Source organism: Anomalospiza imberbis, chromosome 1 (genome assembly GCF_031753505.1).
Source record: "Anomalospiza imberbis isolate Cuckoo-Finch-1a 21T00152 chromosome 1, ASM3175350v1, whole genome shotgun sequence".
In the NCBI taxonomy this organism is placed as follows: domain Eukaryota; kingdom Metazoa; phylum Chordata; class Aves; order Passeriformes; family Viduidae; genus Anomalospiza; species Anomalospiza imberbis.
In genome coordinates, this window is record NC_089681.1 from 8,594,012 (window position 1) to 8,607,653 (window position 13,642).

General features: G+C 46.7%; 1 protein-coding gene across 2 annotated transcripts in view; it reads left to right on the forward strand.

The window, feature by feature from the left end:
* The first annotated feature begins 10,624 nt into the window (after nucleotides 1-10,624).
* Nucleotides 10,625-13,642, forward strand: part of KCNQ3 (potassium voltage-gated channel subfamily Q member 3) — a 195,729-nt gene continuing 192,711 nt past the window's right edge. For both annotated transcript variants that reach the window (XM_068180860.1, XM_068180869.1), the window contains exon 1: nucleotides 10,625-11,290. In XM_068180860.1, coding sequence (XP_068036961.1) covers nucleotides 10,959-11,290 — 332 coding nt within the window. In that variant the 5' untranslated portion in view covers nucleotides 10,625-10,958. The remainder of the gene's footprint in view (nucleotides 11,291-13,642) is intronic.

The following is a 13,642-nucleotide window of genomic DNA, read 5'->3' on the forward strand; positions in this document are numbered from 1 at the left end:
TGTCTTATATGTTCTGCAAACAGAACAATTATGTCTTTTTACCTTAGTAGAGCAACAGCCAGCTTAGCTATCCAAAATCTATGGCTGCAGCAGAGTTAAATGGGATTTCTCTGCAGCCAATCTAAATTGCTTGTGTCCTAGGGAGGAAGGAACAGCACCCTGAACTTCTCTGCTTGAGCAATACCCCTCAGCCAGCATCAGTGTTTGCTGGGTGGAGTTTGGGGTGTCTGAGGTTGTTAATGCTACAACTACACACACTACACACAAACATATGGAGAAAAAGAGATGTCACACTGGGAAGGAATAAAAATTGGGTTCTGGTTGCTGTCAGATTGCTGAATTCAAAGAAATGCCATAAAAACAGTCATTGCAAATTCAGTTGCATTAAAGGACCTCATGCAACTTCAGCAGTACTGCAAGCAACCTCAAGGCACAGAAAGGACCACGGGAGCAATCTGTTTCCACTGTTCAAAATGCTGCATTTTGGTTTTGGCCACATTTCTAATTTTATTACTACTGGTTTGAACCGCTAAAAGAGAGCTTTGAACTGGTAAAACACACACCTCAAACTAATCTTCAAATGAAAGATTTTGACTCTGTCTAAACTTCTGCAAAATAGGTAAAAACCCTTCACTCAATTTTTTTTGTCATCATTTTCCTATTAATATGTTTTGAGTTTGACAAAAGAGAAATTCCCCTCAGCTCAGCTTAAAATCCCATCTTGAATTCAAGAGTTTGAAATAATTCATCTCACAATGCTTTTGTTCCCATAGCTTGCTAGAAACATCCACCAAAGACTTCAAGATCCTAGTGTACCTGGCTATCAGAAATTATCTTCTGCCCAACAAAGAAGATCAAGCTGTAATTAAGATTAAGTGCATCTCAGTTTGATTTCAGTGTCCAAGAAAACAATCACAGAATCACAGAATTATAGAATGGTTTGTGCTGGAAAGGACCTTAAAATCATCCACTTCCAACCTGCTGCCATAGGCAGGGACACTTTCCACTAGCCCAGGCTGCTCAGAGCCCCATCCAACCTCCAGCCATGGTCACAGCCCAATATTTGCTGCTGTGAAAATGGGATGGGACAGCAAGATGAACATTCAGCCATGCATGGAAGAAATATTTTGTCTTTTCATCAAAAAGTGATAGAATAAAAATGATGTTTATCTTGGGAGCCCAGGACGTTATGATGCCCTCTTTAAAAAGGTGAAACTTTGCAACACTGAGTGTGAGTTCAGGCTGCCTGAATATTCAGATAAATATGTGGTCTTGTTGCAAAGCTTCAGTGAAAAATGCACCAAATCCTCCCAGTTTACAGGGTTACAGATCAGCAAACTGATGTTGACTGACTGGAAACAGCCTGTTCAGTCCCAACCACTCCCTGCTGCTGCCCTGGCTGCCCACACATGTTCTCACTGTCCACCCCAAGGAGAAAGTACTGCCCTGATTTAAACCTTCCCGAAGCTCTGAGCATGAGGAACTGCTCAATGCTGAAATCTAAAATAATTGTTTGCTCAGCCTTTTAACAACTTCTTGCCAAACTTTTCCATTTTGTTGTTTTTATTTTGTTAAATTCAAATAGAATAAGATTTCAAACTGTTTTTAGTGAGCAAAAAACTTGTTTCCCAAGCAAAAAACTTCTCTAAAAATTTGTTTCCAAGAAAGAATAATGATAAAAAGAAAAAGCTTAGCTTAGCACATACTAATTTAAAAAATGTTTTCTCTTTTTTTTTCAATCAGGTCATCCATTCAAAAGAAAACTCTGACTGTCTTTAACTTATTGCTGAAGAATTTCCACGGATTTATGTTCCTGTCAAAGTCTTCAGGTGTCAGACCACTATTCCCTTACCTGGGATGTGTCCGTTCCTCAGTTAGCCCTGAACTAAATTACTGATGAAATAAATGACAGCAACTTTGGGCACAGAAAGGAACCATCTGGTGGAGATGGGACTAACAGATATGCTTTCACTGTTGGTGCCTCAGTCCACACACTTCAGAACTGCACTGCCATACACCTCCTTGCTCACCTGCTCATTAATAATGTAGCATGCCTGCTCCTGAAGTGCTGAGGGATCCCATTCATCATGCCAGGCCCTGCACAGTACCAGAAGTTGTAGTCCCAAAGCAGGAAAGCCCTAATGCTCCAGTGAGCTGTGTGTACTGGCCTTGGAAGAAAATGAAGCACAGGACCAAATCTTCAGGAACTGAGACAAACAACTGCTCCCTGAATGGTACATGGAGTAATACTGATCACAGCCACACAGGGAAGAGGCAATAGCAGGAGAAGAAAGCAAGATCTTTTAAGTGCTACACCTACATATTAATTTCCAGTTCAGGTCTCCTCCTGAACAGATGAGAGCAAATCCTAATCCTTCCCACTCTGTCTTCTAGACACACAGTCTCTGTTCACAGTTTCTTTGGGTTTTTCATTATGAAATCAAGATAAGCAATGATAAGATTTAAGGAGCACGTCCATGTTGTCAGTGCTCAGGTACCCTGGACTCACCCAGTCCCACATTTGCAATGGTCCAGCAAGGCTGACTTGATAGGCAGGCAGAGGGTTATTCCAAAGCATAGCCTTGTGACTGTGTTCTCATGGCTAATTCCTAATCAGACCTTTGGAGCAACAGGAAAGATAATGGTAGTAGAAAAATGCTGCTCTGATAGTGCAGGGTCCAACATCATCCAAGGTGGGAGATGTGGACATTTGTTCTGCAGAAAAGTGGAAAAAATATTTAATTTGGCAGATTCACAGTGCATCCCTTGTTCACAGAGCTGCAGGAATTATGTGGGAGCTGCAACAAGGTTACAGTCACACCATATTTTTTTGCCTGAAGTCAACTTTGGTGTTGTGCAGGCTGATCAACATCCATCTTTGTGCAATAAAATACAATCAATTATGAACCCTTCTCCTTCTGAACATTAGTGCACAGGAAGTGCAAATTATGAAACAGAGAGAGAGCATTTGAGAATGTGCTGGTTCTATAGAAGCTGTAGATTTGACAGCATCATTCAAACGGAACCTGTGCATTAGGGTGGGCCTGTTCAGCTGCAAACCAAGAGGAAAAAGTGTTGTGAGCTCCTGGTACTGTGCAGCTCACTGTTGCTTTCAGCATGGAGAGACTGCATGGGCTGGAGAGCTGTGCCTGCCTGTGAAGGAGAATGTCCATCTTGAGACAAGCCACCGAAAAATTAGGATATGTGTGGTGTGGACTTGGGGATTTGCTGCTCCTTCAGAGCTGCAGTGTTCAGAAGGCCCTGGAGGAGCTGCTTGTCAGAGACTGTTTCCCATGGGAGAGGGAAGTGTCATCTTGGAAATGAGTGGGCAAGGAAAGGAGGCTGGAAATAGATTTTCAGTTTTATACTTTTGAAGACAGAAGTTGTCCTAAGACAGGGCAATTTCTTCCTCTGTTTGGGGAAGTGGTAAGTGGCATCCTTGGAATGACTGGAGTGAAATCTTGCAATCACCAAAGGCAGTGTAAAGGAAGTTGCCCATAGGAACATTGCCAGCCCATGGGATGTTTTCCCAGGGGCTGAATTTGAAATGGGGATGGGATACGTGTACAAACCAGAGCTGGGTTCCACATGTGGAGGACTGACAACTGTAAATCATAGTGTAGTTCTGGGCTAAATTCCTTGATATTAAAATATGTGCCAGGTACTTCAATCGATCTTTTGTGAAACTGGGTGTTCAGAAGCAAGAAACGAGGTAATATTTAACTGAGGAGTCTCCAGCCTTGGAGATACTCAAAAGCCATCTGGACAAGATCCTAAGGTTTTGGTGGCCTTGCAGGAGGAGGAGGGGTGGACTGGGTGACCTCCAGTGTCCTTTCCAACCTCAGTCTTTGATTCTGTGATTTCATGAATATCTGAAGACTTCTTGCACTGAGGTTATTGGGATTCTCCTGGAATAGGACTGTTGAGTGTTGTAAAGCAGATTGTACCATGAGGCTTTGCCAGACAACATCACTATTTCAGTGTTTGTGTGATGCTTTACACAACCACTTACAGCCCCATCCACAGCTGGTGGTGAAGTTGTACCAGTTATTCAATAATCCTCATATTTTACCATCAGTGATGGAGCCCAAGTCATGGAGAAACACAATTCTGGCACACAAGACACTCAAAGCAAAGGCCTTTTCTGTCTTGCTCTACTAAAAGGGCCTTGAATGAGGAATTTGCAGTGGATACCTTTATAGCAATTTAAAACTGATATTCAGAGGTTTCTGCTATATGTAGCCATCAGTCTTTCCTCTTTTCTACTTCAAATTGTGCTACATGGCCATTCCTATTCTGCAGAAAATTGGAAGCATTGGATAAATATTTCTAGTAAACACCTAAGAGGTACTGGTTTGCTGAGCCTGGCTGCTTCTTCCTATGAAAACAAGCAGCATAAAGGAAACCAGTGGGCAAATTTCTTGCAAGACATTTTTGCAAGCACGACTTCTGCAGGTCTGAAGGCAGAGAAGGAATTTGATAAGAGCCCTCTGTAACAGCAGTCACAGGCTACACCTCCTAGTAACTCTATAGTGACTGATGCTGAATCCATAGCACGATCAGATTTCCACTAATGACATTCCAATTAATTATTTTGATGCTAAAGGAAAATATCCAACTGAGAGACCCACTTTGACAGGGAGATACAATACTATCTTAAGCAAAATATGGAACCTTAAAAATTATCTGTAATGAAATGGTGAAATCATTGGAGTCAGTAATGATTTCAATACATATTCCTCAGAGTTGCCATCTGTAACGATAGGAGCTCAAATGTCTAGATTTGGGGTTGGTTATGTGATGTCCCAACACCTGGAAGGGAGACTCTCACCTTATTTTCATTCACTCATAGTCAGGAGGGGAAGTGAGAAATTCCAAGAGGCTCAGAAAAAGTCATAAAGCATGAAACTGAGTGAGAGAAAGTGAAAGACTCATGAGGATCCATCTTTATCTGCTTGCTTTCCTTCCCTGAATAATTTTTTCAGATACCTTTGACTTTTAATGATTTAGTGCTGCCCTGCCTTGTGTGCTAAAGGGCCATGCCTGAAAATGAATCATGATAAGGTAGATTCAGCCATGTGAAAGGGTTAAGCTCACTGGGTTGAGAAATGAAAAAGTTTTGGATGAGTAGTTTTTTCAAGAAAGTCAAGGATTGGGATGGTCAGAGCTCAGCACAAATGGAAACCCAAGGTTTGAAGGTACTGATGCAATGTAAGAACCTTGCTGGCTGAAATCCCTCTTTCTGTGTCAAAAACAAGGCCTGTGCAAAATGATGGGACAAGATTCTGTATGCAGACATACATTGAGACTGTGACAGGGATTCAGTAAGGGGAGTATGAGTGAATTATGGATGCTCTTTTGATTGGTTTTCAATGATCTTTTAATGGCATTAAGACAGTGTGAAGTTACAATGTATTGATTTTCTTTTGCCCATGCAGTAATTTGCAGTGGTGGAGATTTATTTTCCACTTTATGTTTTCCATGAAGCTGGCAGGCAGCAAGGCCAATGGCAGCTGGCAGCTGGTGTCCCATTCCTATGGATGCTCTCGTGCTCTGAGGATGTGAGAGCCAGGGAACACGATGCTTAGGGAGAGCAAAGTTGGCATGGGGGGTTTCTGTGGCCTCATTTCCACACTGGCATACAGGGATGTTTTCTGCTAGGCCAAAGCTGCTGCAGCTGCAAACCAGAGAACACTTTCCATGCTAGGTCTTGGACCAGGGGACCTGTTCTGGCAAGTCTTTCACTCAAGTGAGCACTGTGGAGGTATTTTACAGTTGCTGTTTTATTTTGTTGGTTGTTCTTTTTTCTTTTAATGAATTTTATCCACTTTGGGATCAGCAGCACCAGCCCTACAGATATTTTGATTCTGAACATACAGCTAATATAGGCTCTGGCTTCCACTGCACAGAAAACAGCTTGGAGCAGCAGCTACTTTTCATTAGGTTCATCTGCAGTCTGGGGAAAGAAGAGCTGCCTGTCATAACTATATTTTATTTTTCTGCACAGCTTTGAGATTTCATGGACATCTCAACCACTCTTCCACCACCAGATTTAGGATCAGACACTGATCTCAGTCTCCCCAACATGACTGTTGTGTTCCTGACCTGGTTTAATGATGCTCATTCAATGATGTGGATGCCAGTGTGACATTTTTATCAGTTTGACCACCTGCTGATCACAGAACATAGCTTCAAGTTAAACTAAGCTATAGGTTTTAAAAATAAAGATGAAACCTGAAACTCTGACTTAAAACCAAGTCCAAGAGTGCTTCATGCTTGGCTAGTTTATTCTGTCTTGTTCCAACCAGTTGTTCTTCTTGGGCTACACTTTGTGTTGGTTTAAGACACATCTTAGATTCCTTCAATGCTAATCCTTAAGAAACAAACCCTTAAAAAAAGTTTGACATGTAGCTGTAAGGAAGAAGGAGGACATGGATGCACAAAGAAAGGAGAGGAAATGTTTCTGAACACAGAAGTCACAGGACAAGATTCAGGCTGGGTGTTTGAACGATGCAGCTGAGAGAGCACAGTTTGTGTCTGGGCTAGCAATCCCCTAAATCAGCCCCCATGGGGCTTAAGGTCTCTTTTAAAGCCAGGCTGCTCCTGCTGCCTGAATCATCTGGGCTGTCAGTGCTGTACTTGCAGTGGCTCATTTGGCATTCTTCAGTAGGGCCTTCCAGACCATGCTCAGTCACACTGGTAGATTTTGTGGGCATCCAAATAGTGAGTTTTAACAAAATTATTAAAAGCAAGGTAGTTTCCTGTGTGAATTGAGTCCTTCTTAAAGCTTTTGGAGCTTCCAAGGAAAGAGCATGAGGATGCTTGATGGAGCTTACACCAAAGGTTGAGTGGAAGCTGGTGTTAGAGACAGCTAAAAATGGGATTAGTCACCCTAAATGAGAAACTAGGTCTTGTCACCCTAAATGAGAAACTGGAGGCCTTGAAGCACTGCAAAAATTTTGCTTGATAAGATAGAGGAGCCAGAAGAAGGATAGAAAAGGGCAATAAAATTCAACATCAGTGCTTACACTGAAACTGAGATCCCACATCCCACTTACTTCTATGGTTATACAGCTTCACCCTCCATGCACTGGGTTTTGTTCCATATACAAGACTCCTGAGTCAAGAGGTCCTCAAGCGTCAAATCTCTCATCCCAGGAAATTATCCCTGTGGTTCTGCTCTTCACCTTTCTCAAAGCATGGCCTACTAGAGCAGGACATGACATTTTAATGACAGTTTCACTCACAACACAGACAGTGTTTCTTTATTTCCTAGATAGCCTGACCATTTTTTCAAGTAAGAAATCTCTGTTCCTCTGTCACTGGAGCTCATAAGCAGGTGTTTGTCCATTTTTCTCCTGAAGTCTTTTGTGCAGTAACTGATTTTCCACGTGCACTTTCCTTCTAGATGGTCCAGCTGAATGTTTATGTGGCTCTACCAGAATACACTCTGTGTGTTAATGTGATGTTTACCAAGCACTCCTGTGTTTCACAAGAATCCAGATGACCTATGAAAAAGCCAAGATAAAGGCATATTATCTTGATCAACAGATACAAGCCTGTTTTCCTCTGATTTTAGGCTATAACCTCTTTGACTGAACCAGTTTTCTGTTTCATGAGGGCCAGCATAACCTACTGGGAGATGCTTATCAGCGGTCCCTCCACAGGTTCCGGTCAGAGCCTGTTACAGCCTCCTGGCTGCCAGCTCCAGCTTGGCAGAAGCACTTGCTTTTGATAACAGAGATCTCCAGTGTCAGCCAAGGAGGTGGATATCAAACCTGAGCATGTTGGGTGCCGCCAGCAACACTTCATAAATAATAGTAATGGAGTGTAATTGCTCATTAAGCCAAATCATAGCCCTGAGCCCTCCATGTGGCCAAACTCCCTCCAACATCAGCGGGAGCTTTGCCAGCAGGTGTGCAATAGGACTGTGGTCCCAAGCACTGGCACCACCAATGGGGTACTGTAGAACCACTACTGGGGACTGAGTCAGATCCCCTTGAAACTGTTGTGTGTCTTTGGATTGATTTAGAAGACTTTAGCCAACCTCCCTTGCTTTACACTGCTCAGCCAGTACGGCTACATCTGCGCAGAAGTTATCCCAGATGGAATATGGAGGAGGAGAATTCCTGACACTGAGCTGTGGGATTTTAATTTTAGAGAGGCGATGGAAACTCTTTCCTGTTGGGTCTCAAGTGGTGGTTTGTATGGGCGTGATCTGAGGCTTGAAAATGTCCCATATGCCTGCAACTGAAAAAACCCCTACATGTAATTGATATTGAAAAGTGTTGTGTCTCTGGTGTAAGTGTTTTAAAATCCAAACAAGCTGGTGTGCCTTCCTATCAATCACCTATTGCTATCTGGCATTGCTGCAACCCTTTGCAAGTGAAAATAATTTACTGCCTCCCCCCATGAAAATTATTTACCATCCCCATTTCGGTTTGAACATTGCTATTGTGGTTCAAAGCTGTGATGAATTGCTTAGTTATAAATTGTCTTTCCTCTCCCCTTCTCCTCCCACCTCTTCCTAATGTTACACTGGGATGAAGGTTAAAGCATAGGGTGTTATCTGAAGCAAGTGCTCATTCTCAGTGCCCCATACATCCTCGCTAATGCTTATAGCTCCCCTGTGGCATTGGGAAGTGTAATCGCTATTGTACTGAGGTAGAACAGAGCTGGAGAGAGATAAATGGCCTAGTTATCAAAACTTCCTAGCCTCCCACAGCCCTCCTTGGGAATACAGCTATAAATGACATTCAAATGATGCTGATAGATGTTAGCTGAGCAGGCAGCAGAATGTGTGTGCTGCTGGGGCTGCACCCAGGCCAGCTCCTCCTCGCTGGTAATGCCAGGAGACCTCAGCAGCCAGCACTGGCTGCTGACACTGGAGGCATTGCAGGAGCTACCACCCTGTCCACTCTCATCACCTTCCAGGCAAATCCCTGGGGACGGCAAAGGTTCAAAATCAGACGGTGACTGAGACACATTAATGCTGGAGCTTGCAGAGCTGAAGGAAGAAGTGTTTTTTTTCTTCTTTGGCACAGAATTTGCTCAATTTAGACCCTCAGAGGGTGAAATATGGGAGGGAAAACAGCCTTTCTTCCAGCCAGCTCTGCAATGACAGAAGTGTGGTTTTTGAGTGACCTGGGGTTGTCTGGTCCAAAGTAGTATGGCCTGTGCTGGGTCCAGAAACCACCTCCAGCAGCTCCCTTTGCATCTGCTGTCCTTCCTGGTCTGTGAAAGAGGGGAAGGACTGCTCAGATCTTAAATCCCTCAGGAACGGAACAGAAGCAGATAGAGTAGGTGGCAAATATGCTTCTGAGTCTGGAAGGGCTCTTGGGTGTTTTGGCATCTCTTCAGGAGATACCAGGAAAATTCCCCCATCTGGAGGAGGAGAACCTCCCGTGAAAACCACCACCAACCTGTAAGGCTTTGCATTTATTTTATTTTATTTTATTTTATTTTATTTTATTTTATTTTATTTATTTTATTTTATTTATTATTATTTTATTTTAAAATTTTATTTTATTTTCCATTTTATATATACTTTTCTAGTCCATTTTATAATTTATTTAATTTTCTGGCATTTTATTTTATTTTTAGACCCCTTCTATCGTCCCAAGGTGTAGCTATGCGAACGCCCAGCCCTGAAGGCAGGTTTTTACACGACAGCAGCGCTCAGAGGGGATGTTTCTAGCGCGTTGTGGAAGAAATCCGGGGGCACCAAAGGTGTAAGGCACACAAAAGCTTGTCTCTTCCCTTCTTCCTTACAGCCAAGAAACGGAAAGGAAAAGGGCCCGCGGCTGTTGATCACATCCCGTCAGGTTTTAGGTCCGAAGACCGGACCAGGGTGCGGCTCACACGGCAAAGCGGAGAGAGGGGAGTCCTTGTGTCGCACGGGTCGGGGCGACCCCCGGCTCTGCAGCTGGGCTCGGACCGGCGCCGCTCCCTGCAGGAGCCGCCCGGGAGGGCACAGGAGCGGCATCTCCCGCGGGAGACCCGCGCACAGAGGCGCTGCCCGGCGGGGCTGGGGCTGCCCGGCCGTGCTGCCCCCAGCCCCGGTCCGCGGGCGGAGGCTCCGGCTCGGCTCGGAGCGATCCGCAGCGGCAGCCAGCGCCTCCAGCCGCCCACTCGCCGCCTCTCCCGGCATCCTTCATCCCCATCCTCCGCTCCTTCCTGCTTCGGCGGTGGAAGCAGCCCCCCGCCGGGGGCCGGGAATGCCCTCCCCTCCTCTCCCTCCCTCCAGCCGCAGCGGGGGAGGGGGGCTGTGATGCTGCAGGGGGATCCCCGGGAGCCGAGCGGGGTCTCCCCTTCCGCCGGCTGCCGGGATCTCCCCGCTCGGCGCCGGCGGCCCCAGCGGCGGCTGCTGGGGGGTGGCACCGGGGGGTGGGGGGACAAGGGGGGGGCAGTGCCGTGGCGGGGGGCCGGTGCCGGTGTCCCCCACACCGTGGATGACTCGACAGCCGGGGCTGGGGGAGCGGGGGGCGGGCGCCCGGCTATTTGCTGGCTGCATACAATGGGCCACTCCCTAACGTGAGGGCTGGGGGGAGGCAGGAGCTGGGAGGAGGAGGAGGAAGAGGAGGCGGGGTGGGGGGGGGGGGAAGAAGGGGCTCGGGCATCGGGCTGGTAAATAAACTCCGCGATGATTCCCCTCCCTCGCGCCGGCCCAGGTGCGCGCCGCTCTCCTGCCCGCCCGCTGCCCGCCGGCGGGGGTGACCTGACGGGGATGTGACCGCCTCCCCCTGCCCACCGCTTCTTACCCCCTCCCTCCAGATATATATATATATATATGTATATATATATATATACACACACATACATTCACAGATGAATATATATATATAAATATATAGAGAAGTCATTTTGGGGGGAGGGACGGGGAGCTCGGATCATGGCCCTGGGGCTCCCGGGGCTGTCGCCGCCGATCTGCAGCTCGCCTCCGGGGCCCGCCGGCGACCATGGGGCTGAAGGCGCGGCGCGGCGCGGCGGGCGGTAGCGCGGCCGGCGGGGCGGCGGCGGCGGCGGGGCGGCGAGCGGCGGCCGGCGGCGACCCCGAGCAGGGCTCGCTGGCCCTGGGCACCGGCGGCGACCGCGACGGGACGCTGCTGCTGGAGGGCGGCGGGAAAGAGGAGGGCGGCAAGCGGAGCCCGCCGGGACTGGGGCTGCTGGCGAAGACCCCCCTGAGCCGCCCGGTGAAGCGGAACCACGCCAGGTACCGCCGCATCCAAACTTTGATCTACGACGCCCTGGAACGACCCCGCGGCTGGGCGCTGCTCTATCACGCCTTCGTGTGAGTACGCGGAGCGCGGAGCGGGGCTCCCGGGGGCGCGTCCGGGGCTGCCCCGGGGGGCTGCGCCCGGGGCCACCGTTTTGCTTTATCATTCTCGGTGTAAGGCGCTCCGGGGGCTCGCTCGGGCGCCGGCTGTGTGTGGAGCAGGGGTCTGATACGGGGTGTGCTGCTGAGCGGCTTTATTTCCCTTATGTCGTCGGGTTTTCCAAAAGGAACAGCCGCTTTTTAACTCTGTGTTTCTGTCTTGCCCGTACCTCCACGTTGCCTTGGAGTGGCATTCCCGAGTCTGTGTGTCTGAGGCACTGGAGGAGGGATGCCAGAAAAACCAAGCTCTGAGCGGTTTTAAGGCTCGAAGTGCTTCAGGGGAACGCGGCCAGTTCAGCTCAACCTGGAGCGTGAGGTTCAACTCGCTGCTGCAGACAGCGAGTGAACCGATTCCTTCCGTAGCTAAAAGCATCAAATGAAAACCATCGGGTTTCGGTCCGATAGGCATCACCCCGCAGTGCATGAAACCCGAGCACTGCAGCGCTGTCAACCAGAAAGTTACACTGACCACAAGTGAACCAAGAGGAAATAAACTCGTTTTATGGCCCATAGGTGACAAGTCAAGAGAATGACAACTGGTTTGCATTCCTAAAAATTCTGTTGACTTAAGCTGTCATAAAGAATATCAAAAAGATCATTCCGGGAACATCACAGAATGGAGTTGGCAGAGTCTTATTAAACTAAATGTGTGTTTTAATGTTGTGAATGTGTTTGAAAACCCAGGGGTTTATCAGTGATCAAGGTGGTACTGTTTTTCTTTGGCACTGTAAGGTGTGCAGAGCTGTATGTGACAGAGGATTTAAGCAGTGATTTTTGAAATTGGTTTATTTGCCAAAGACAAACAAAGCTCTCTAGGCTGCATGGGTTGTGAGCCTGGATCTCAGGAAGTACTGATCACTGGCATAGTCCTCACACCTGCAAATAAACCACTTGAATGTAGGGCTGTGATTTTACCTTCAGGCACATTTTTATTGATGTTCACAGTGTTTTAGCCCTGAGCAAGAATTAAAAGGCAACTACTAGAGTGCTGCTTGTGTACCACTCATTCACTGCTGCTCCCCTCTTTTCAGTTGATGTTGTTTATTCATCAAGTACATCTTGGGACTCTGGTCCCATTTTCCAGCTTAAAATCTGAAACTGTGGAAACTGGATGCTGTGACACTTTTTTGGTTCTTTCACCTCTTTTTGCCATAGGAAAACTCGTGCTAGCAAGCAGGGAGGGACAGCACTTGAAGTGTGTTTTGCTGGGAAGGCTCTTTGGTCTGCAGCTTGCTGTTAAGTTGTGTTCAGTATTGCATAATGTCCTGAGGAGAGTGACAACTGGACAGAGGGACACCCCTTTCATCCTGCCTTGGCCAGCCCACACACATCAGTGAGACTTTAGCACACAGCAGAGCATTCCAAGCAGTTTGCACCCCTCTGTGGCAGCTGGGTCAAATTTGTGTGCAGGCTCATGTCTGGATATAAGGAATAGGACAGTGGATGTGTCTGGAGAGGCTCAGGTGAGCTGTGAGATTCAGACAATTGACAATAATATAATTGAATATTGAATTAATTTAATTGAATAAAATAATTGACGAGTATTTGCAGTAGTACAAGAATTTCCAAATTACAGCATTCATTTTAGATAACTCTCTAGATGTGTGGTTCACCTTAAGATACTTATGCAATATGGATCACAGAATGGGAAAAAAAAACATGATGTTTGTAAGGTTTGATCCTTCTTAGGAGTGGACCTGTCACTGTGTGGTCAGCTTCTCTTTGATCGCTACTCAGTCCTGCAAAACTGAAATGTCAGTCTGACTCACAAAAGTCAGTAACAGTCTTGTGAAAACCATCAGTGCCAAATTCAATATTAATGAAAATGAAACAAAACAGAACACTTCTAGAAGTCCTTATCCTTAAAGGAAGTAAAATACACAAGTCTGTCAGCCCAGCATAGACACTCCATCCCTCCCCAGGACATCCAGAGGATCTTGCTGTCCAAGCTGGCCCCACTGAGTTTCTGTTCGGTCTCAGCTCCCTCTGAACTCAGTTGAAGCTGTGGGGTCTTGCCTCACTGTAGGATCCAACCCTACAAAAGGAATCTTCTGAGAGTGATGGAAGAGTGTGCTGAGATCTGGCTGACAGGCTTCAGAGCTTGTTCCTGCCACTGGAGAAGGAAGACCTGCTTGAGAGCAGGAGCTGAGGGGAAGAAGCATCTAAGTAGATACCCAAAGTCTTTATTGCCTTCAAATTAATTGTCTTTTAACCTTTTTTCCTTTTTTAAAGGGGTCTCTCTCATTTGGAGGCGCTGCTGTGACATGG